The sequence below is a fragment of the Thamnophis sirtalis genome, unplaced genomic scaffold (assembly GCF_051295495.1).
Source record: "Thamnophis sirtalis isolate CommonGarterSnake01/CBP01778 unplaced genomic scaffold, rThaSir2_p1.2 scaffold_7, whole genome shotgun sequence".
Taxonomy (NCBI): Eukaryota; Metazoa; Chordata; class Lepidosauria; order Squamata; family Natricidae; genus Thamnophis; species Thamnophis sirtalis.
In genome coordinates, this window is record NW_028261387.1 from 93,571,940 (window position 1) to 93,594,505 (window position 22,566).

General features: G+C 44.6%; 2 protein-coding genes across 2 annotated transcripts in view; one reads left to right on the forward strand and one right to left on the reverse strand.

Annotated features, from left to right (window-relative positions):
* Positions 1-14,159, forward strand: part of HELZ2 (helicase with zinc finger 2) — a 57,462-nt gene extending 43,303 nt beyond the window's left edge. Inside the window, exons 14-20 of the mRNA XM_087720633.1 lie at positions 584-700; positions 2,829-3,024; positions 3,806-3,940; positions 4,964-5,185; positions 8,128-8,284; positions 9,543-9,710; positions 10,645-14,159. Of these exons, the coding sequence (XP_087576759.1) occupies positions 584-700; positions 2,829-3,024; positions 3,806-3,940; positions 4,964-5,185; positions 8,128-8,284; positions 9,543-9,710; positions 10,645-10,769 (1,120 nt within the window). The 3' untranslated portion in view covers positions 10,770-14,159. The remainder of the gene's footprint in view (positions 1-583; positions 701-2,828; positions 3,025-3,805; positions 3,941-4,963; positions 5,186-8,127; positions 8,285-9,542; positions 9,711-10,644) is intronic.
* A 7,472-nt stretch (positions 14,160-21,631) lies between these two features.
* The window catches only part of FNDC11 (fibronectin type III domain containing 11), a 1,024-nt gene continuing 89 nt past the window's right edge, over positions 21,632-22,566 (reverse strand). The window contains exon 1 of the mRNA XM_014065347.2: positions 21,632-22,566. This exon is cut by the window's right edge and continues 89 nt beyond it. Coding sequence (XP_013920822.1) covers positions 21,707-22,566 — 860 coding nt within the window. The 3' untranslated portion in view covers positions 21,632-21,706.

A 22,566-nucleotide genomic window follows, 5' to 3' on the forward strand; every position in this document is an offset into this window, starting at 1 on the left:
CCCAGGTCCAATACCATGAAAGGCTTTATAAGTGACGACTAGCACCTTGAAGCGTATCCGAAGACCAATAGGCAGCCAGTGCAGCTCGCGGAGGATAGGTGTTACTTTAATACCTGTGGACTTCAACTCCCAGAATTCCTCAGCCAGCCACTCTCCATTCAAATATGGGATCTGTATCCCCCCCTCCCTCCCTCCCTTCCTTTTTTAGATCTGCTGTTTTTGTTTGATGCAATTTCCTCTAATTAAACAAATAAACAAACAAAGGCAATTAAAATTTAAAAGCATGCCAACAAAACAGTCCTCAGAGAAGCAACCTGGCCTTGAGGCCCCTCATTTCCAGCCTTAGCTAAAACAGGGCCCGATTCATGAATGGCTTTGCAGAAAAAGTCTGACGTTCTATGCCAGTTTTTCATAACCTTGGCATATTTTTAAAGACGATAGCTAGCCAAGTTTAGATTTATAGAAGATGAAGTCCATACCTCTGAAAGCTTCCCTGAGATTGAGCAATATTCTCCTAAGGGTTAGCTATTCATGCATGGGTGTAAATCTTTTGGCAACTTCTAATCTAATCCTTTCTACGCAGGTGTATCACTTTGCACTATCGGATCCGGGAAAAGAGCAATCCTTACGCACCACACATCCTCCAGTTTGATGAACGAGTGAAACGTGGAGAAGAGATCACAGAAGTCGAAGTTGAGAGGTGAGGACAACCAGAAGGAGAGGGTTGCAGAGCCTGATATGGAGATTTGGCCACCAGTCTCCCGAGCAACCTAGGAGAACCAGTCTGTTTATTAGTTAAGATGCAGGCCTAGAAACCAGGAGATAGGGAGTTCTAGTCCCATCTTGGGCATGAAAGCTGGTTGGGCCAATTACCAGGAAATGTAAGTTCTAGTCCCGCCTTAGGCATGAAAGCCAGCTGAGTGACTTTGCGTCAGTCACCAGGAAACTGTGAGTTCTAGTCCTGCCTTTTGCATGAAAGCTGGCCGGTGACTTTGCATCACTAGTAGACATTGAGTTCTAGTCCCACCTTGGGCATGAAAGTTGGTTGGGCCAGTCACCAAGAGACCGTGAGTTCTAGTTCCACCTTAGGCATGAAAGATTGTTGGGTTACTGGATCAATCACCAGGAAGCAGGGAGTTATAGTCCCACCTCAGGCATGAAAGCTGATTGGGTGACTTTAGGCCAATCATCAGGAGCATGGGAGTTCTAGCCTCATCATAGGCATGAAAGCTGGCTGGGTATCTTTGAGCATCTGGATATCTTAGAAGGACGGAGTATTAGGTGTGTCTGCCATGTTGAGTTATTTATAAAAATAATTAAGGCTCTGTGTGTGTGTGTGTGTGTGTGTATTAGCTGGGTGTCTCAGACTGGGTGTAGAATAGGAACTTTGGTTTTCCTCTGTGTGAATAAGACAGGGAAACCAAGTTTCTAATTCTCCCTCAACCAAAGGAACTCCATGAGAGACTTGGCCTGAGTCCCCCCCTCCCCACGCTTCTCAGCCCATCCTATCTTGCAATAATGTTGTTAGAAGCAGAACATGTTACAAGAACCCCACATAGGACCTTCTGAGTGAAAGGTCCTATGCATCTAATGCAGGTAATCCTCGACTTATGACCACAATGGAGCCCAACATTTGCATTGCTAATTACGTTAAGTGAATCAAGCTCCATTTTATGACTTCTTTTTTGCCACAATTGAGCAAATCAGTTAAGTGAATCGTGTAGTTGTTAAGTGAATCTGATTTCCTCCATTGACTTTGCTTGTCACTAGCAGGGTTGCAAATGACAATTCCCCCTATTTATGACGGCTGCAGTGTCTCGGGGTCACAGGTTGCCCTTTGCAACTTTCCCTGCTGGCTTCCGACAACCAATTGGGGAGGTTTGCTTAACAACTTGCAGTGATTCACTTAACAACCTTGTCAAATAAAGTCATAAAAACCAGACGTGACTCATTTAATTGCCTTTCTGGTCGTAATTACAAATAAAGAATAACAAATTTGGAAAGGACCTTGGAGGTCTTCTAGTCCAACCTCCTGCTCAGTCAAGAAAAACTTTCACATTTCAGACAAATGGCTGCCCAATCGCTTCTTAAAAGCATTCAGTATTAGAGCATTGACAACTTCTGGAGGCAAGTCCTTCCACCGATTAATTGTTCTGTCAGTTACAACAAGTGTGGTTGTACAATTGTAGTTGTAGTTCTAGGACTACCTGTACATAAAGAGAAATAAACCACAGCATATAATAACTCTTCTCTGGTCCTGTGTCCTCTGGTTCCACCACAAAACCGCGGTAGACTAAAGCGTGCTTGACGAAAGCACGTACCTGACGTCATCACAGCGCGACTAAAACATCACGCTGTGAGCGGTAAAGTTAAAATTAACGCGAAAACCTTACCCTAACCCCCCCAAACCTAACCCTAAACCTAACCCTAAACCTAACCCTAAACCTAACCCTTAACTTAACCCTAACGCTTAACGTAACCCTAAACCTAACCCTAACCCTAAACCTAACCCTTACCTTTACGTGAATCGGCTTGCTTTAAAAGCGCTTTTTAAAGCGCCCTTTTTTCTCCGCGGTCGTATTTGTCGCGCTGCTGATGACGTCAGGTACGCGCTTTAATCGGGCGCGCTTTAGTGGACCGCGGTTTTGTCGTGCCACGGTGTCCTCTTGCCTTGAACAGTGGGGAAGGGTAGATTAATTTCCCTTTTCTCAGAATCTCATTTTAATTTTAAATCAAGTTTCTAGCCCCTGGTTGGGAGTGTGCGGGAAAACCACTGAGAGCCGAGAGAACCACTTAAAAAATAAGGGATTTCTTTTGTGGGCTGACAGGTACAAAAGACTGCTGAAAAAAGCCCGAATCTATGAACTGGTACGCCACAATGTCATTCTTTGCACATGCTCTGCCTCTTCGTCCAACTTCCTTTCGGAGCACACAAACATCGAACAGCTTCTGATCGACGAATCTGCCATGTGCACGGAGCCTGAAACGCTCATCCCATTGGTGAAATGCAAGAGGCTCGAGAAGGTGAGCTGATGGGGGTGGGCCTCCAAAGTACAGGCAGTCCTCGACGTCCGACTGCCCAACATTTCCACTGCTAAGTGAGACCAGTGGTTTAGTGACTTTTGCCCCATTTTACAGCCTGTTTCTTTGCCATCGTTGTTAAGCGAATCACTGTTAACTTAGTAAGTTCTTCAGTGATTCTTGCTTCCCCATTGACTTTGCTTGTCAGAAGGTCACACAAGGGGATCACATGACCCCGTGATACTGAAACTGCCATAAATGTGAGCCAGCTGCCAAGTGCAAAAACTTTGATCACATGACCGTGGGGATGCTGCAAAAAAAATTGTTGCTAGGCAAGGCAGTTGTTAAGTGAGTTTTGCCCCATTTTACAACTTTTTTCTGTTAATGGTTAAGCAAATCCCTGCAGTCGTTAAGTGAGTCATGCAATTGTTAAGTGACCCATTGAAGTTGCCAGAAGTTTGCAAAAAGTGATCACATGATCCTTTGACACTCCAACCATCATAAAAATGAGCCAATGTCTGACTCAATCGCGCGACCATGAGGATGCTGTAACAGTCGTTAAGTGTGGAAAATGGTCATAAACCACTTTGTCCAGTGCTGTTGTAACTTTGAAAGTTCACCTACTGTTCCTGGTTCTTGCACCTTGTTGAACGGCACGGCTGGCTGGGGAATTCTGGGAGCTGAAGTCCACAAGTCTTAAAAGTTGCCAAGGTTGGATACCCTTGCTATAAGGGATTAGGAAGAGGAGGGGGGTTGATTCTGAGAACCTCTGGTCTCCTTGCAGGTTGTCTTGTTAGGAGACCATATGCAGCTGAGACCCGTGGTCCAGAGTGACTTCTGCAAGAAACTTGGGATGGAGAAGTCTCTCTTTGAGCGCTACTGCAAACAGGCTTGGATGCTCAATATCCAGTATCGCATGGTAAGAATTTCTCTGGCAGGAAGTACAACATAATGCTGTCCTAGAAACCAGGAGACAGTGAGCTCTAGGCACTAAAGCCCACTGCGTGACTAGGCCGACCACCAGGAGACAGTGAGTTCTAGTCCCTCTTAGGCACTAAAGCCAACTACATGACTTTAGGCTGATCACCAGGAGACAGTGAGTTCTAGTCCCTCTTAGGCACAAAAGCCAACTACATGACTTACGCTGATCACCAGGAGACAGTGAGTCTTAGGCACAGAAGCACACTCTGTGACTTAAGCCAATCACCAGGAGACAGTGAGTTCTAATCCCACCTTAGGCACTAAAGCCAACTACATGACTTTAGGCTGATCACCAGGAGACAGTGAGTTCTAGTCCCGCCTTAGGCACAAAAGCACACTGTGTGACTTTACATCAATCACTAGGAGACAGTGAGTTCTAGTCCCTCTTAGCCACTAAAGCCAACTACATGACTTTCGGCTGATCACCAGGAGACAGTGAGTTCTAGTCCCGCCTTAGGCACAAAAGCACACTGTGTGACTTTATGCCAGTCACTAGGAGACAGTGAGTTCTAGTCCCTCTTAGCCACTAAAGCCAACTACATGACTTTAGGCTGATCACCAGGAGACAGTGAGTTCTAGTCCCGCCTTAGGCACAAAAGCACACTGTGTGACTTTACATCAATCACTAGGAGACAGTGAGTTCTAGTCCCATCTTAGGCACTAAAGCCCACTGTGTGACTTACGCCAATCACCAGGAGACAATGAGTTCTAGTCCTGCCTTAGGTGTGAAATCTAGCTGGGTGACTTTGGGCCAGTCATTTTCTCTCAGCCCAAACCATCTCACAGGGTTGTTTATATGTATGTTTGCTGCCTTGAGTTGTTTATAAACTTAATAAAGGCAGGATATAAAAATAACTAAATACATAATTGAAAATAATAAGATTTGAAGTTATATAAATGAACAGAACAGCACCAGTGATCTAAGCTCCTTGCATGAAATAAGCATCTTTTAACTCTTCAGCACAAGGACATCTGCCAGTTCCCATCCAGGACCTTTTACAACAATAAACTGATGACCAGTTCCAGTATCATTCGTGGAAGCAGCACACTCTACTACCGTAGCGAATTTGAGTGCACCCCCATCATCTTTGGCCACATCGAAGGAAGAGAGATTTCCCTCGTGGTCTCCACGGAAGAAGGGAACGAGAACTCCAAGGCCAATCTGGAGGAAGTTCAGCAGGTGGTGAGTAAGCCTGAAGTACAGGTAGTCCTCGACTTATGACCACAATTGAGCCCCACATTTCTGTGGCTAAATGAGACAGTTATTAAGTAAATTTTGCCCCATTTTACTATCTTGTAAGTGAATCGCTGCAGTTGTTAAATGAGTAAAAATGATTTTTAACTGAGTCCGTTGACTTGGCTTGTCAGAAGGTCACAAGTTGGAAGACAAGGATTATAAATTGTATTATTATTGTTAGCATTGTGTATAAAGAAGACCTAGTCAATGCATTGTCCACAAAGTATGTATGGATGTTAAAGGAAAATTACAAATAAAACATATGTACTGCATTTTTCGGAGTTTAAGACTCACCTTTTTCCCCCTCTAAAAGAGGGTGAAAATTTTGGTGCGTCTTATAGACAGAATGTAGCCTCGCCCACCCACCGGCCCCCACCCTTTGGCCTCTGCCTCCCAGCAATTTACCTCCTTGCAGCACACTGAGAAAATGGGGCTTGCGGAGGCGGCAATAGGCTGTGGCAATCCCTGCAGCCTGAAACAGCTGATCATTGGGAGCCCTGCTGAAATTGAAAGCGAAACAGGCTGTTTGCTACAAGGAGGCAAATTGCTGGGAGGCAATTTTCCCATTGTTTTCCTCCCCAAAACTTATACTTTGGATCATCTTATACTCTGAAAAATATGGTATATGATCTTATACTCTGAAAAATATGGTATATGATCTTATACTCTGAAAAATATGGTATATGATTTAAAAGAAGGTCACAAAAGGGGATCATATGATCCCAAGACACTACAGCTGTCCTAAATATGAACCAGTTGCGCCCACTGTCCGAATTTTGATTACAGGGCCATGGAGATTCTGCAATGGTTGTAAGCGTGAAAAAAAATGGGAATGCCAGTGTTGTTGTTTTTTTCAGTATTGTAATTTTGAAAGTTCACTAAATGAACTGTTGTAAGTCGGGGACTATCTGTAGAAGTTTATTTATTTATTGTTAATGTTTTATGCCAGACCATTTCCCTTATAAGGTAACTCTGGCCGGCTTATGGATCAGTTCTGTGGGCTGAAGTCCAATCCTTGGTGGCTTCTGAGTTTTCTAGATCATAGCCGAGAACAAAAGACTAGGCTTTCATTAAGACAGGTGGGGGTGGGAGTTGGACTCGCAGCACATTGCTATAGCCCTTCCCAAATGTTTGATATCTTATTCAATGAAGACATTGTATTTATTATTGTCAGCTCCTTGGTGCTGTCTGAGCTTGATTATTTTTTACAGACGTTTCATGATCCAACTGGGTAACATTATCAAAGCTAGAAGGGAGTGTGGGGTTTGTGGAGTCGAAAAGAAGAAGGGAAAGAGGAGGAGGACTGTGGAGTTCTTGGTGCTCTCTGAGCTTGGTTATTGTCTTTTAGACATTTCATGACCCAACTAGGTAACGTCATCAATGCCAGAAAGAAATTGGATTTGCTTCCATTCCAGATTCAACACAATGCAATACAATAGAATAGCAGAATTGGAAGGGACCTTGGAGGTCTTCTAGTCCAACCCTCTGCCTAGACAGGAAACCCTATACCGTTTCAGACAAATAGCTATCCAACATCTTCTTAAAGACTTCCAGTGTTAGGGCATTCACAACTTCTGGAGGCCAGCTGTTCCACTGATTCATTGTTCTAACTGTCAGGAAATTTCTCTTCAGTTCTAAGTTACTTTTCTCCTTGATTAGTTTCCACCCATTGCTTCTTGTTCTACCCTCAGGTGCCTTGGAGAATAGTTGGACTCCCTCTTCTTTGTGGCAACCCCTGAGATATTGGAAGACTGCTATCATGTCTCCCCTAGTCCTTCTTTCTATTAAACTAGACATACCCAGTTCCTGCAACTGTTCCTCGTATGTTTTAGTCTCCAGTCCCCTAATCATCTTTGTTGCTCTTCTCTGCACTCTTTCTAGAATGTCCACATCTTTTCTACATCGTGGCGACCAAAACTGAATGTAGTATTCCAAGTGTGGCCTTTCCAAGGCATTATAAAGTGGTATTAACACTTCACCTGATCTTGATTCTATCCCTTTGTTTATGCAGCCTAGAACTGTGTTGGCTTTTTTGGCAGCTGCTGCACATGGCTGGCTCCTTTTTAAATGATGTCCACTAGGACTCCAAGATCCCTTTCACAGTTACTATACTATTGAGTAAGGTACCACCTATACTGTACCTGTGCATTTCACTTTTGTTGCCTAAATGTAGAACCTTACTCTTTTCACCATTGAATTTCATTTTATTAGATAGTGCCCAATGTTCAAGTTTGTCAAGATCCTTCTGTATCTTTAGTCTGTCTTCTGGAGTGTTGGCTATTCCTGCCAGCTTGGTGTCATCTGCAAATTTGATGAGTTCCCCATTTATTCCCTCATCCAAATCATTGATGAAGATGTTGAAGAGTACTGGGCCTAAAACAGAGCCTTGGGGTCCTCCACTGCATACTTCCCTCCATGAAGATGCAGTTCCATTGAGGACTACACATTGAGTGCGGTTGGTCAGCCAGTTACGAATCCATCTGATGGTGATGCTGTCTAACCCACATCCACATCTTTCGAACACTGAACTTTTAAACTGAGTGGGTGGGGAATATGAAACATGGCAAGAGTGAGGTTTTGAGCCAGCCCACATTTGGACTTCAGACTTCGCTTCGCTATGCCTTTAATCATTTATAATTAGTAAAAGTACACTTGATTTCTACGCATGGAGTTTCGTGGTCTTTTTTCCTAATTATCTAATGGAGAGGTTCTGACAGTTTGGCTCACCAGCTACTTGGGTGAAGAAGATGATGTTATCTAGAAACTGGGAAGGAATAATAGCTTGCCCAGTTCTCTGGCAAAGGGAGCTGTTGATTGCAAGACTTTCATCTCAAACTTCCATTCTTGGTTAAGTCGGAGCTTAAGGTCTCCATGCTTTTTTTTTCTAGGTGAGAATTGCAAAGCAGCTGACCCTGGATAGAACCACCAGGGAAGACGAGATCGCCATCCTGACTGGTTATAATGCCCAAGTCGTGGAAATCAAGAAGCAACTTGCTCTGCATGGCATGCGAAACATAACCGTTTGCACCATCATGAAAAGCCAAGGTAAGGAAGGGATACATCGCTAAACTGGATCCAATTCCTGCTCGAAAATATTGACTGGGATCATCTTGGAAAATCTCTTTTACCCTTCTTTCAGAATACAGGTAGTCCTCAACTTACGACCACAACAGAGCCCCAAATTTCTGTTGCTAAGCAAGACGGTTAAGTGAGTTTTGCTGATAACAAAACAATACCTAATGCATGGGACCCTAACATGCCCTGTCTTCCCGTCCTGGTAGGTCTCTCCCCTATTACATCTGGCTGGCCCACCAGGACAGGAAGTCAGGCGTGTTAAGGGCCCCATCAATTAGGGATTATCATATGTGGGGAACCACAAAACAGGGCCTTCTCGGTGATGACCCCTCCATGAGGTATGGTTGGCCCCACCCTGCTGTTTTCCAAAAGCCCCTAAAAGCATGATTTTGTCAGTGGATCTGGGGACCCCAAATGGAGACGGAGACCATCAAACACTGTAGCTGATTTGATTGTGTTGTTGCTGTCATCAGTTGTGGGGTTTTTCAGCAGCTCTGGCATATGATGGCTTTTTTAAATGTTTAAATGTTGTAAGCCAGGGATGTCAAACTCAAGGCCCACGGGCCGAATCTGGCCCACCATGTGATCGGATCCAGCCCACGGGGCCATCCTGGAAAATGTCAGGGGCCGGCCCACGTCGCTTCAGCCCGGTCTACCCAGTGCGAAGAGGAAACATGCCAGTGGTTTGGGGTGGCATCGAGCTACCCATGCCCACGCAGTCAGCCCCACCCCCACCCCGAGGTCAACCACAGCCCTGATGTCGCCCTCAGTGAAATTGACTTTGACAACCCTGTTGTAAGCTGTCCTGAATCAGAACAATAGAATAACAGAGTTGGAAGAGACCTTGGAGGTCTTCTAGTCCAACCCCCTGCTCAAGCAGAAAATCTCACACAGTTACAACCACAATTGAACCCAACATTTCTTTTGCTAAGTAACTTCGAACAGTCACTAAATGAATTGTTGTAAGTCAGGTACTACCTGTACCCTCCTGGTCAAATGGCTGTCCTCTGTCTTCTTCAAAATGCCCAGTGTTGGAGCACTAACAACCTCTGGAGTGAACCCATTCCACTGACTAATTGTTCTAACTGTCAAAATATGTCTCCTTAGTTTTAGATTGCTTCTCTCCTTGATAAGTTTCCATCACTTAGGGATGAGTTGGGCGGCTGTATAAATTTGTTTAGTTCATAAGTAAATAAATAAAAAGTTGGTTCCAATTTTTGTTTATCAGGCAGTGAATGGAAATACGTCATAGTGTCCACAGTCCGTTCCTGTAATCGGCAGGAAATTGATGAAAGGCCCACAAGGAGTTGGCAGAGTTACCGTCTCGGCTTCATAGCAGATCCCAATCAGATCAATGTCTGTCTCACTCGGGCACAGGAAGGCCTCTGTATTATAGGTAAGCGAAAGCCTGCTCTGCAGGGAGAGTGGCTTGATTTGCACTGTATCCTAGACTCAAAGGGGGCTGAACTTTAGTAGTTTGGAGGAGGCCCACCCGTGACCCGTCAAAACCGCGGTCCACTAAAGCGCGCCCGATCAAAGCGCGTACGTGATGTCATCAGCAGCGCGACAAATAAAATTAAAAATAAATTAAATTAAAATTAAAGCAAGCCGATTCACATAAAGGTAAGGGTTAGGTTTAGGGTTACGTTAAGCGTTAGGGTTAGGTTTAGGGTTAGCGTTAGGTTTAGCATTAGGTTAAGGGTTAGGTTTAGGGTTAGGTTTAGGGTTAGGTTAAGGGTTAGGCTTAGGGTTAGGTTTAGGATTAGGTTTGGGGGGGTTAGGGTAAGGTTTTCGCGTTAATTTTAAATTTACCGCTCACAGCGTGCCGTTTTCGTCACGCTGTGATGACGTCACATATGCGCTTTCGTCGAGCGCGCTTTAGTCTATCGCGGATTTGTGGTGGAACCGGCCCACCGTCATTCTAGCATGTTGAGACAACCAGCCAATTACATTAAGGTGAAAGATGGTTTACAGGTAGCCTTATGATTACCTGAAGTTCGTTCTTTGGTTGATTCTGCCATTCCTGGGACCAGAAACCTGTTATCACGTCATCCTGAGTGCCATTTCCTTTGGAACTATTCCATGGCTTTGTTTCCTTTTGTTATTTTTTATTTTATTATTTGTTTTATTATTTTATTTCACTTTATATTATATTTATTTTACTTTATATTTATTTTATTATTTATATAAAATATTATTTATTTATATTTTACTTCTATTGCTTTTATAAACAATTCAAGATGGTAAAATATATGTAATGCTCCTTCCTCTTGGTCCGTTTTGATCAAATAAAACCCTTCCTTTTTCCTGCCTTTCTCTCCTGCTTGTAGGAAACAGCCATCTTCTGGCGAGCAATAATTTGTGGCGGCAACTTCTGAATCATTACCAGAGCCGTCGATGCCTTACCATGGCCAATGCAATTAAGGTTAAAAAGAGGACCAGTCTTGTCCGATAAGAAAGTACCACGGGAAAAATCTCTTCTGTTGTTTTTAACCTCCTGGGCATGGAGACCATGCCCAATTCCAGGAAATGGGATTTACCAACACTGAGCCAAAATCAGCAGCCTTGTGGCTAAGGAGACATTGCCAGGGGAAAAAAAAAAAAAACACTATGGCACGACTTACTTTTTCAAGATCCGACCTCAGAGGAGACTCTGCCTTGCTCGGGGATGAAAAAAAGCCATCTCTTAACACATTTTAGCATGCAGGAATCTTTCAGAGAAGCAAATTCAGTTGGGGAATTTAATAGATGCGGTCGAAGAATGAAGCAACTGGTCCGCCACGAGCCTGCGAGGAGCGTTTGCAACGCGGGGGACGGAGGAAAACTGCCGCCAAAGAGCAGGGCTCCAGCTGCACTTTTCAAAACCAGATTTTTTTTTAAGGAAGATCAAAACCCTCATCTGCCAATCCCCCCTATTGACAAAATGATAAGCTGACTCAGCCACCCAACGCAATGCAAATGATTCCCTTCGATCTCTGGCTTGGAATGCTTTTGTACAAATTTTTAAATTTTTTTTTTTTTTTTTTAGCCCGGTTACATTTTACTTGAAATAGTTTCTTCGTCCTAGTTTTTTAATGTGCTTTTTTAAAAGAAACAAACGAAAACTTAAGAACCACAGAACTGGGGGTGCCTCCTTAAGCTTCATGCTCTTTGACCTAGCAAACCCTTTGGGCTGAGCCCACGAACGCTGTGTTTTTCTCTTACCTTTTCGCCAAAATGAGATCCTCACTTCTGCTGGCCTTGAAAAGGATCGGGGGGCAAAACTTGGTGCGATGGCGTCTGCTTTATGCTGAACTTCCACCTTAGTGAGTTTTGTTGCCTGTAATGGGGGGAAAAAAAACCCCAAATTATCTTAGGCGAACTCAGTCGGATGAGCATTGGTGGCAATGAACCCCCTGCTTCGAAGAAAGCTGCTTATATATAATAGTGCCTAGTGAAGCTCACTGAACTGCCTTCACACAAAGTGCTTATCCAAGTCAGTTGCAAAGCGAGGATTTGCACAATGGGCCAAGCCTTCCCCCCCCCCTCTTAGCTTTAACCTTAATGCTGTAAGGAAAGTGTGGTTTATTGCAAAGGGTCGATCATAAGGTAACCTCCAGAAGTTTTGGACCTCAACTGCCATGAACCTAGGGGTCTTTGCTCAGTGCTACAAGGGAGTGGGGTTTACGGAGTGAAGAATGAGGAGAAGGAGGGATCCTTGGTGCTGTCAAACTGCTGGTTTTCCTGCAGATGTTTCCTTACCCAACTAGATAACATCATCAGTGCTAGAAGGGAGTGAAGTTTGTGGAGAGGAGGAGGAGGAATAAAAGGGCAGGGAGGAGGACTGTGGGGTCTCTGAGCCGGGTTGTTTTCTGCAAACGTTTTACTACCAGATTAGATGTCATCAATGCTAGAAAGGAATGAGAGCAAATCCCACTCCCTCTTGGCACTGATGTTGTTACCTAGTTTGGGTCACGAGAGAGCACCAAGGACCCCTCATTTTAACCCTGATATTCTCCTTTATTGGCACCCAACTCAGATTGGCAAGGGGTTGTGAGCATCACAACCAGAGCTGCTTTAGAGGCACCACAAGGACATCAGGAGTATCATTCGTGTAAATGATGCAGCTGCTGCCTTTATTTCTCCCCGCATCCCTGGTAACATCTGGAGGATACCACGGTACTTCCCTCTGACCAATATGCATTGCACTTAAAAAAAAACTGGGTTGAATGTATTATAGTGGGGAGGGAGGGAAATGAGTTTTCCCCTCCCACCTGATCACAGATCCCAAAAATCTTTTAAATGCCTGCTGGAAACTAGTTTCCAACCTGGATTTAGCTGACAATTGCAAAGCAATTTTGCTGAATCTGGTGACGGGGGGGATCTCCGATGCACACATCACCTTAGGTTTGAACCCGGAGCTACCGGTAGTTCTAATACAGATATATTTTATAATAATGTAATATATAAGAGCAGCTGGGCTCCTTTTACAATACTAACAATGTGTGAATGTCTGTAGCGACAGTTGCTGTAATACCTTTGTGTAGCTCTGCAACTGATACTGTTCCTTTTTTTCCTTACCTTTGCATCTAATTTATTGCAATATATGAAATTATGGGGATGGGGGGGGGGAACAACTTAGAATTCTGCGTAGAGCTTGTCTAGTTTTTGACACGCTAGAAACTTAAGATAGCAGCATATTTTCCCCTTTTTTTCCTTTTAGCTTTATTATCAGGGATCTTGATAGCAATGAAAGGAGACTGAGGCAGCCCTCTTTCTCCTCTCTTCTACCTCAGTGCTGTTAAATGTGAATGCTTTTAAAAGTTTGTACCCTCCCTCGTGCTGATCCACTTGATTTGCAATATAAGTCAGCTTTGAAGAGAAAAAATCCATATTTTTATAAAGAAAGCACAGGTTAGTTCAAAGTCACAGCCAAAGTATATTGAGCCAGCCTTTGAACTATGAACATTCCTATCTCTGTTTTATTAAACGTCTTGTGTGGACCTACTGAAGAAAAAGGAAGGGGGTGGGGAAGACTTCTAAAGAAAACAGCTATAATTCTCATGCCTACTTTGTTAGCATTAGTCATCAAGAAGCTTCTAAACAAAAACTGTATTTCCCGTGTGTGCTATAATTTCCACACCTACTTTTTTGACTTCTAAAGCAGAGGTCCCCAATATTTCTGGTTTTGTGGACTGTGGTTTTGTGAAACACAGTCACATGACCACTGGGGTTGTTTGTGACCCTCAGAACTTTGGAACCGGGTTGTAAATTCCCTTGTTCCAAGTAGGTCGCAAGTCGAGGACTTAACTGTATTTTGTTGAAATTTCTTAAAACAAGAAATGTAATAAAGATACTCTTGAAACTATTTTACCATGATCGCATTGATTTTTAAAAGTACATTCTGATAGGAAAGTCTGGTTAAGTGCCGTTACAAAGAACTGGATCTCTTTTTGCTGTGATCTGTTGGTCATATCCTGCTGGATTGGTCCTAAAACACGTTTGAAATGGGCTGAAACATTTCCAGATTGTGTCTTTTTTGAATGTTTAAAGAAATATTTTTAATGGCTACCTTTAATTAGTGAGTTCTATAGTATTTGTTTACTGGAGTCTATTTTTATGGTGTATTGTAATTGTGTGTTTTTTTAAAAAAAATATCAAGTGATTTGCATGTAAATTGCCTTCTCTTGAACCTTTTGGGGAGATTTGATATCTGTATATCATGGCTTTTCAGTCCACTGAATTATTTTTTTAATGATAAGGGTCTATAAATATCCGATGTTTATAGAAACATTGACATTCCTCTTTAATCAAATATTGTGACGCTGGTTGTACCGTACCAAATAAAACTCTTTCTCACTCTGAATTCTGATTGCATTAAGTGTGTGTGGGAGACACCAAGTGATCATTGGACCCTATTTTACATCCATTTTTATACTGGTCGTTAAGAGAATCAAGTCTAAATCACGGTCATTAAGTGAGTCACACTGTCATAAATCCAAATCAATTCCCTTGAATGGGTGTTTCAGGAAACCAGCAAAAATGTCGCAAATTGTGATCATGCAATCATAAATAACGGCCACAAAAGTGATTATCGGACTGCTTGGGGGGTGGGGGTGGGGGTGTACCCTTTTGGGGCAACCAGTCAACTCTTTGCACTATTACTTTAATTTTATTGTGTTTTACAAGCTCACTAAATTAAAGAACACAAAAATCTCCAACCAAATTAATAGCAATCACGTCGTAACACACTGACAAATGTTCTCCTCTCAAGGCATCAATAACTCAATCCTACTGTGATCTGATTGGCTCATTGACAAAACAAGATGACACCTGATTGGCTCTCTAAACTCTCATGCTCATTGGCTACAATCGGATGAAGGAAAGCTACTTGAGATCAACCTAAGCAATTTTGTGCTTCCTTTTTCTGGTTATTCGGCTATAACTTTTCATAGAATACAGATAATTGGACAAACTTTGTTGCATTACATTCTTGATTAAATTATCTTTCCGAGGAGAAAGGGGGGTAGGAAGGAGGGAGGGAAGGAAGGAGGGAAGGAAGGAGAGAAGAAAGGAGGGAAGGAAGGAGGGAATGTAGGAGAGAAGGAAGGGGGGAAGGAAAGAGGAAAGGAAGGGGGAAAGGAAGGAGAGAAGGAGAAAAGAAAGGGAAGGAAGGAAGGAAGGAGAGAAGGAGGGAAGGGGAAGGAGGGAGGGAAGGAAGGGGAGTAGGAGAGAAGAAACGAGGGAAGGAAAGAGGAGGGAGGGAAGAAGAAGTAGGACTGTTGTAAGATAAGATGGATCTATGGGATGTTAAAAAAGCAATCTTCAAGTATATTGTCAACAGTAGGAAAAATTGTTATAAATACATATTATTAATAACAGTTATGAGATCATATAATTGTGAATGTATATATGAAATTGATAAAAAAAAATATCTTTCCATTGATATACAGTATAATTCTATGGTACTATTTCCAAAAAAAGTGGTGTTATTATCCATCAAACTCAAAAATCCACTTTTCCCAAAAGGTTTCCACAATTTTGGCCACTACTGTATATAGCAGTGATGGTGAACCTTTTTGGCACTGAGTGCCCAAACCAGGATGCATATGCATGCGCCAGAGCACTGGAAACCTGAAGAGCAGCTGGCCTGCGCACACATGCCTGTTTTTTGCCATTTCTCAGGCTGTTTGCAAGCTGTTTTTTGGGCATGAAAATGCCCCAAAAATGGCCTGAAAACATCTCAAAAACACCTGAAAAACGGCCTGAAAACGCCTCCATCAAATCCCCAGAAACGCCCCCAAAATGGCCTGAAAACAGCCTGGAAAAAGGTAAAAAAACAGTCTGTTTTTTGAGCGTTTTTCAGGCCATTTTCCGGGGCTCCTGCACTCGCGAAGACCAGGTGGCTGGCGCACATGTGCACACTAGAAACCAGAAGAGCAGCTGGCGATGGCGCATGTGCCCACAGAGAGGGCTGTGCGTGCCACCTCTGGCATGCGTGCCATAGGTTTGCCATCACGGGTACATAGGTATTCCTCGACTTACAATAGTTCGTGTTTTGAGTTTTAACTGGATATACAAATCCTTTTCTCTTTTTCCTTCTTAAGGCACATGGAGTTATTTGGCAGTTGGGCAGCCTTTTAAATTTATTTAGCAAATGCATAGATGCCTTCACCTGGTGATCAGCTTTAATTAATTTCTTGGATGAGAGCTAGCTAGTTAGTTTGACATATGTACCTCAGTGCTTGGGATTGACAGTAAACCTGATTTGCACCTCGGTTTTACAGGTAATCAACTTACATTTGTTCATTTAGCGACCGTTCGAAGTTACGGCAACATTGAACAAAGTGGCCCTTGGTACGTCTGACAATCACAGCATTCCGGGATCAGAATTTAGCCACCAGCGTGTATATAAGAGGGTCTTCTGAAGTTGGATTCGCTTAATGACTGCACGATTCACTTAACAACCTGGGAGGAGACACTGCAACCCATTCAGCCTGCAACTGGAGAGCTAGGTGGCTCCGAAGGCTGCAGAATCTGTAATGGCAAGTGGGGATGGCCTTGGGAGGCAGGAGGAAAAGCAGAAGTAACTATGACTCTCCTAAAGACATAAACATATTTTTCGGAGTATAAGACGCACCCTTTTCCCACAAAAAAGAGGGTGAAAATCTGGGTGCATCTTATACACTGAATACAGCACTTTTTGCCTTCTGAAACCCCGCCCCTTTGCAAAAATGGCCGTGCATAACCTTTAGGAGGCTTCCAGAGTGCTGGGGGCTGGGGAGGGCAAAAATGAGCGAAAAACCAGCTGTTTTCCCCTCGTTTTTGCCCCCCCAGCCCCCAGGAACACTATAAGCCTCCTAAAGGCTATGCATACCCCTCCCTTTTTTTTTTGGACAAAAAACGGGCCATTTTTGGGAGGTCTGCAGAGTGCAAAAACTTTTTTTTTTATTTGCCTCTTCAAAATCTTGGTGCATCTTATACTCCGGTGCGTCATATACTCCGAAAAAATACGATAGTTACACATCATTTAGGCAGCAATCAGATAAGAGGCAACTGAGCCCAGAGAAAGAAAGGGGGCATTGCAAACATTTCAGAAGGGACCTTCCCTAGTTCCTTTGGATGTAAACATGAGAGGTGTAAACTAGGTGTAAACTACTTGCAAGGTTGACAGAATTGCAATACTCAGTTATTTTCTCTTCAAGACTGAGGATGCTGGAGCTCTGCACCCTGGTGGTTAAGGTGCCAGCCCAGAAACCAGGAGAAGGTGAATTCTAAACCCACCTTAGGTATGAAAGCCAACTGAGTGATTTGGGGCCAATGGGAAAGCCAGCTGGGTGGCTTTGGGCTGATCACCAGGAGACTGAGAGTTCTAGTCCTGCCTTAGTCTTAAAAGCCAGCTAGGTGGTTTTGGGCCAATTGCTAGTAAGGTGAGTTCTAGCCTTGCCTTAGGCATGAAAATCAACTGGGTGACTCTGGGCCAATCACCAGGAGACAGTGAGTTCTAGTTTTGCCTTAGGCATGAAAATCAACTGGGTGACTTTGGGCCAATCACCAGGAGACAGTTCTAGTTTTGTCTTAGGCACGGAAGCCAGCTGGATGATGGGGCCAATCACCAGGAGACGGCGAGTTCTAGTTTTGCCTTAGGCATGAAAATCAACTGGGTGACTCTGGGCCAATCACCAGGAGACAGTGAGTTCTAGTTTTGCCTTAGGCATGAAAATCAACTGGGTGACTTTGGGCCAATCACCAGGAGACAGTTCTAGTTTTGTCTTAGGCACGGAAGCCAGATGGATGATGGGGCCAATCACCAGGAGACGGCGAGTTCTAGTTTTGCCTTAGGCATGAAAATCAACTGGGTGACTTTGGGCCAATCACCAGGAGACAGTGAATTCTACTGCCTTAGGAATGAAAGTGATTGGGTGACTTTGGGCCAATGACCAGGAGATTGTGAGTTCTAGTCCCGCCTTAGGCATGAAAGCCAGCTGGGTGACTGGGCTAGGCACAGTCGCTCAGCCCAACCCACCTCGCAGGGTTGTCGTTGTGGAGAAAGGAGGAGGAGGAAGGAGTGGTAGGCATGCTCACTGGCTTGAGTTAACTATATAAAGGCAGGATAAAATTCAATCAAACAAGCAAGCAGATAAATATCTGGGTGTTCTCATATCTTTTCCTCTCTGTGCCAAGCCTTAGCACTCCTTAACCCCTTGCTTGCCAACAGCCTTTGCCCGTAAGCCAGATTTTATGAGAAGCTCCAAGTAAGTCACACAAACAGAAAACAAATCCTTAAAGTTGAGTCTTAACCCCAGAGTGTTAAACCATCAACCTCCATCTAATGGATAATTATGAAAAGGTTGTGCCAAACTAACCAGGATCAACAGATTCAGGTAGGTGTGTTTGCCGATAAGGCGATTCTCTAATTTAGCTTAAATTAACACAGCCCTCTTAAAAGCATCGGGTGAACCAGTAAATATGTCACCTATTCATGTTCTGATTGACAAGCCCAATCAGGAGATAAATTCTTTCCTCTCCTAATTGAGTTTAAGATAAAGGCAAAGGTTCCCCTCCAACCAGGTTTATACACTGGAAAAACATAATCGGGGTGCAAATGGGGGTTCTAGCCAAGCCTCAGGTGGGAGGGCAGCAAAACAGTCTGATCAACAAACCATGATCTAGATGCTGGCTTCCTAGGGCACATAACATAAAGGGAAAGGTAAATGTTCTCCTAGCACAAATCTGCTAGTCGTTCCCGACTCTAGCGGGCGGTGCTCATCTCCGTTTCAAAGCCGAAGAGCCAGCGCTGTCCGAAGACGTCTCCGTGGTCAAGTGGCTGGCATGACTAAATGCCGAAGGTGCATGGAACGCTGTTCCCTTCCCACCAAAGGTGGTTCCTGTTTTTCTACTTGCATTTTTACGTGCTTTTGAACTGCTAGGTTGGCAGAAGCTGGGATAAGTCATGGGAGCTCACTCTGTTACGCAGCGCTAGGGATTCGAACCGCCGAACTGCCGACTTTTCTGATCGACAAGCTCAGCGTCTTAGCCTCTGTGCTACCTTTGAGTTTAAATCATGTGTCAGGGCTGCAGTCATTTTTCTTTTGGACACAAAGCCTGCCACACTTTCTATTCTTCTACTATGCATTTTCTATTGTGGGAAAACAGGAGCGGGGATTGTACAGAGTTAGATGATATGTAGCCATAACAACATCCTTTCTAGAAAGCCAAGGTCATCCTTTGACTCTGCACCTCTGCACCTGACCGGAACTGGATGGGTGGAACTGCCAGCAGGCAGTGGGAGATTGGACCATGTGATGGACTTGTAGGGGTGTGTGTGTGGGGGGGGCAAGATCTTGAACTTCCAACAGGGTGGAAAAACCAGGAAGCTTTCAGATTCAGGTTTTCCCAGATGTGCCAACAAGGCTCTCTTAATAAATTGGAACTTTGAGCAATACTTTGCCTTGGACTCTGATTTAATTTTGGATGCTATTTGGATCCCTAACCCATTACGATTATTATATATATATTTTTTTAAAAACCCTTTTGAATCTCAAGTCGACTTTCCCGTCATACTTTCCGAGACCTAAATTTGGTCTTGAAGATGGCCCCAAATGGGTTTTCAGCTTCGGCTCGATTGGCTGACAGCAATGTGGAGATGGGGAGAAATTCAGATGCCTCCAGACCAGTAGTCCTCAACTTACAACGATCCACTTAGTTACCTAAGTTACAACAGCACTGGGGAAAAAGCCTTGACTTATGACTGTGGCAACTGACTCGTATTTATGACGGTTGCAGTGTCCCCGGGGTCATGACGTGATCCCCTTTTGCGACCTTTTGACCAGCAAAGTCAATGGGGAAGCCAGAGTCACGTCACAGCTGTGTTACTAAGTTAACAACTGTGGTGATGCACTTAACAAGTGTGGCAAGAAAGGTCATAAAACGGGGGGGGGGGAACTCATATAACCATTATCAATTGGAATACAGCTGGAAGGGACCTTGGAGATCTTCTAGTCCAACCCCCTGCTTAAGCAGGAGACCCTATACCATGGGTGTCAAACTCGATTTCATTGAGGGCCACATCAGGGTTGTGTTTGACCTCGTGGGGGGTGGCCAGCTCAACATCACTCATGTTGGGGGCACATGTGGCGGCCAAGTCCTAAAGCAGGACTACCCTAAGACCCTCACTCACTCTCATTATAATCTATCTATCTATCATCTATCTATCTATCTATCTATCTATCTATCTATCTATCTATCTATCTATCTATCTATCTATCTTTCTTTCTTTCTTTCTTTCTTTCTTTTTCTTTCATTCCTTTCTTCCCCTTCCCTTCTTTTTCCTTCCCTCCTCATTCTCCTTTCTCCTTCCTTCCTCTCATTCCTTCATTCCCCTTCCTTGCTCTCATCCCCTGTTCTCTTCATTTTCTTCGTCTTTCCCTTTCTCCTTTTGTTTTGCTTTTAGTTTCTTTTGCTAGCCCTCTGCCAGCGAAAACGGAGCTCAGGGAGGTCGCACACGGCGCCCCCGTGGCCCGTTTCCGGCCACGATGACCTCCTGGAGTCCTTTGCCAGTGAAAATGGAGATCCAGCCGGGCCCCGTTTTTGGTTGCGACGGCCTCCTGCAATTCTAGGCCAGCAAAAATGGAGCTCTGTTTTCAGTCGCGACGGCCTCCTGCAATTTTAGACCAGCGAAAATGGAGCTCTGTTTTCGGTCGCGATGGCCTCCTTCAATTCTAGGCCAGTGAAAATGGAGCTCCATTTTCAGTCATGACGGCTTCCTGCAATTCTAGGCCAGCGAAAATGGAGCTCCATTTTTGGTTGCGACAGTTTCCTGCATTTCTAGGCCAGCGAAAATGGAGCTCCATTTTCGGTCGCAACGGCTTCCTGCAATTCTAGGCCAGCGAAAATGAAGCTCCCTTTTTGGTTGCGACGGCCTCTTGCAATTCTAGGCCAGTGAAAATGAAGCTCCGTTTTTAGTTGCGACGGCCTCTTGCATTTCTAGGCCAGCGAAAATGGAGCTCCATTTTCAGTCGCAACGGCCTCCTGCAATTCTAGGCCAGCGAAAATGAAGCTCCCTTTTTGGTTGCGACGGCCTCTTGCAATTCTAGGCCAGTGAAAATGAAGCTCCGTTTTTAGTTGCGACAGCCTCTTGCAATTCTAGGCCAGTGAAAATGAAGCTCTGTTTTTAGTTGCGACGGCCTCTTGCAATTCTAGGCCAGTGAAAATGAAGCTCCGTTTTTAGTTGCGACGGCCTCCTGCAATTCTAGGCCAGTGAAAATGAAGCTCCGTTTTTAGTTGCGACGGCCTCCTGCAATTCTAGGCCAGTGAAAATGAAGCTCCGTTTTTGGTTGCGACGGCCTCCTGCAATTCTAGGCCAGCGAAAATGAAGCTCCGTTTTTAGTTGCGACGGTTTCCTGCAATTCTAGGCCAGCAAAAATGAAGCTCCGTTTTCGGTTGCGACGGCCTCCTGCAATTCTAGGCCAGTGAAAATGAAGCTCCGATTTTAGTTGCGATGGCCTCCTGCAATTCTAGGCAGGCCAGTGAAAATGGAGCTCCATTTTCGGTCGCGACGGCTTCCTGCAATTCTAGGCCAGCGAAAATGGAGCTCCGTTTTTGGTCGCGACGGCCTCCTGCAATTCTAGGCCAGCGAAAATGGAGCTCCGTTTTCGCTGGCCTCGATCTAAGCACCCCCCGGGCTGGATCTGGAGTTTGAGCCCTGAGTTTGACACCCTTGCCCCTACACCCTTTCAGACAAGTCTCTGTCCCATCTCACACCAACAAAAAAATTGAGATCCAATTGAGGACTACCTGTATTCTCTCAAAAAAAGCCCTCGTGCTTGGATGCCGTGCTTTTTTAAAAATAAGGGTTTTGCTTTTAATCTGGCTTATTTTTAACACCCCTCGGGAATGGCTAAGGTGGGATAATCAGGGTTGTGAGGTGGCCTCTCCCACGTTTTCGGCAAGATACAGTTTAGTCTTAAGCAGTATGGAATCACGCCACTGTTCGTAAACAAGCATGTACGTTTCGGCTCTTCGGACGGTGAACCTATACAGTCGGTCAGACAAGAGGTTGTGGATTTCACACGTGTTGGAGGTGACCGGCATAATTCCACACTGGACTCGCTCTTGAGGAGTTCTGGGCTCCAACAGCCGGAACTGGAGTTCAAACTGGTCTAGCTGGGACTGCTGACTCGTGACCAACCATTTGAGGCTGACCCAGTCCTCGTGGGCCACCGATTCCCTCCGGTCAAACATCACGGGCATCTTGGTAGTGAGGATTAGCCTGATGTGTGGGATTTTGGTGATCCCAACGTCGGAGACCAGCCGGTGTTTGATGTACAACCGTCCGGGGACCAGCATGGCCAGGAAGTAATCCATCTGTTCCGAAAGTGTGGACAGCTTCTGCTTGACCGCGTCCCACCTGGAAAGGAAAGTCATCATGTCGTTTGTCTCCAGAAGGTGGACGAGCTCCTCCCGACCTCTCTCTAATTCTCCAAGCAGGTCAGACAGGAGCAGCAGCTGAATCTTAGTCTGGATGGTGCCCACTTTTTTCATCCTTTGGAAGCGCCAAGGATCGATGAGTTGGAACATGGTGGTGGGAAGCATGAGGTGGTTCTGATCCCCCAGGGCCAGGTGCTTGGGCAGGATTTCGAGGTAGTAAGAGCACTTCTTGAGGAGTTCGATCCGTTTGTGGTGCCGTCGGAGGAGGTGCTGGCTCAGGTCCGCGTGGAGGAACTCCAGCACCATGTTCTTCCTCTCCAGGTAGACGCTCCAAGCTTCGTTCT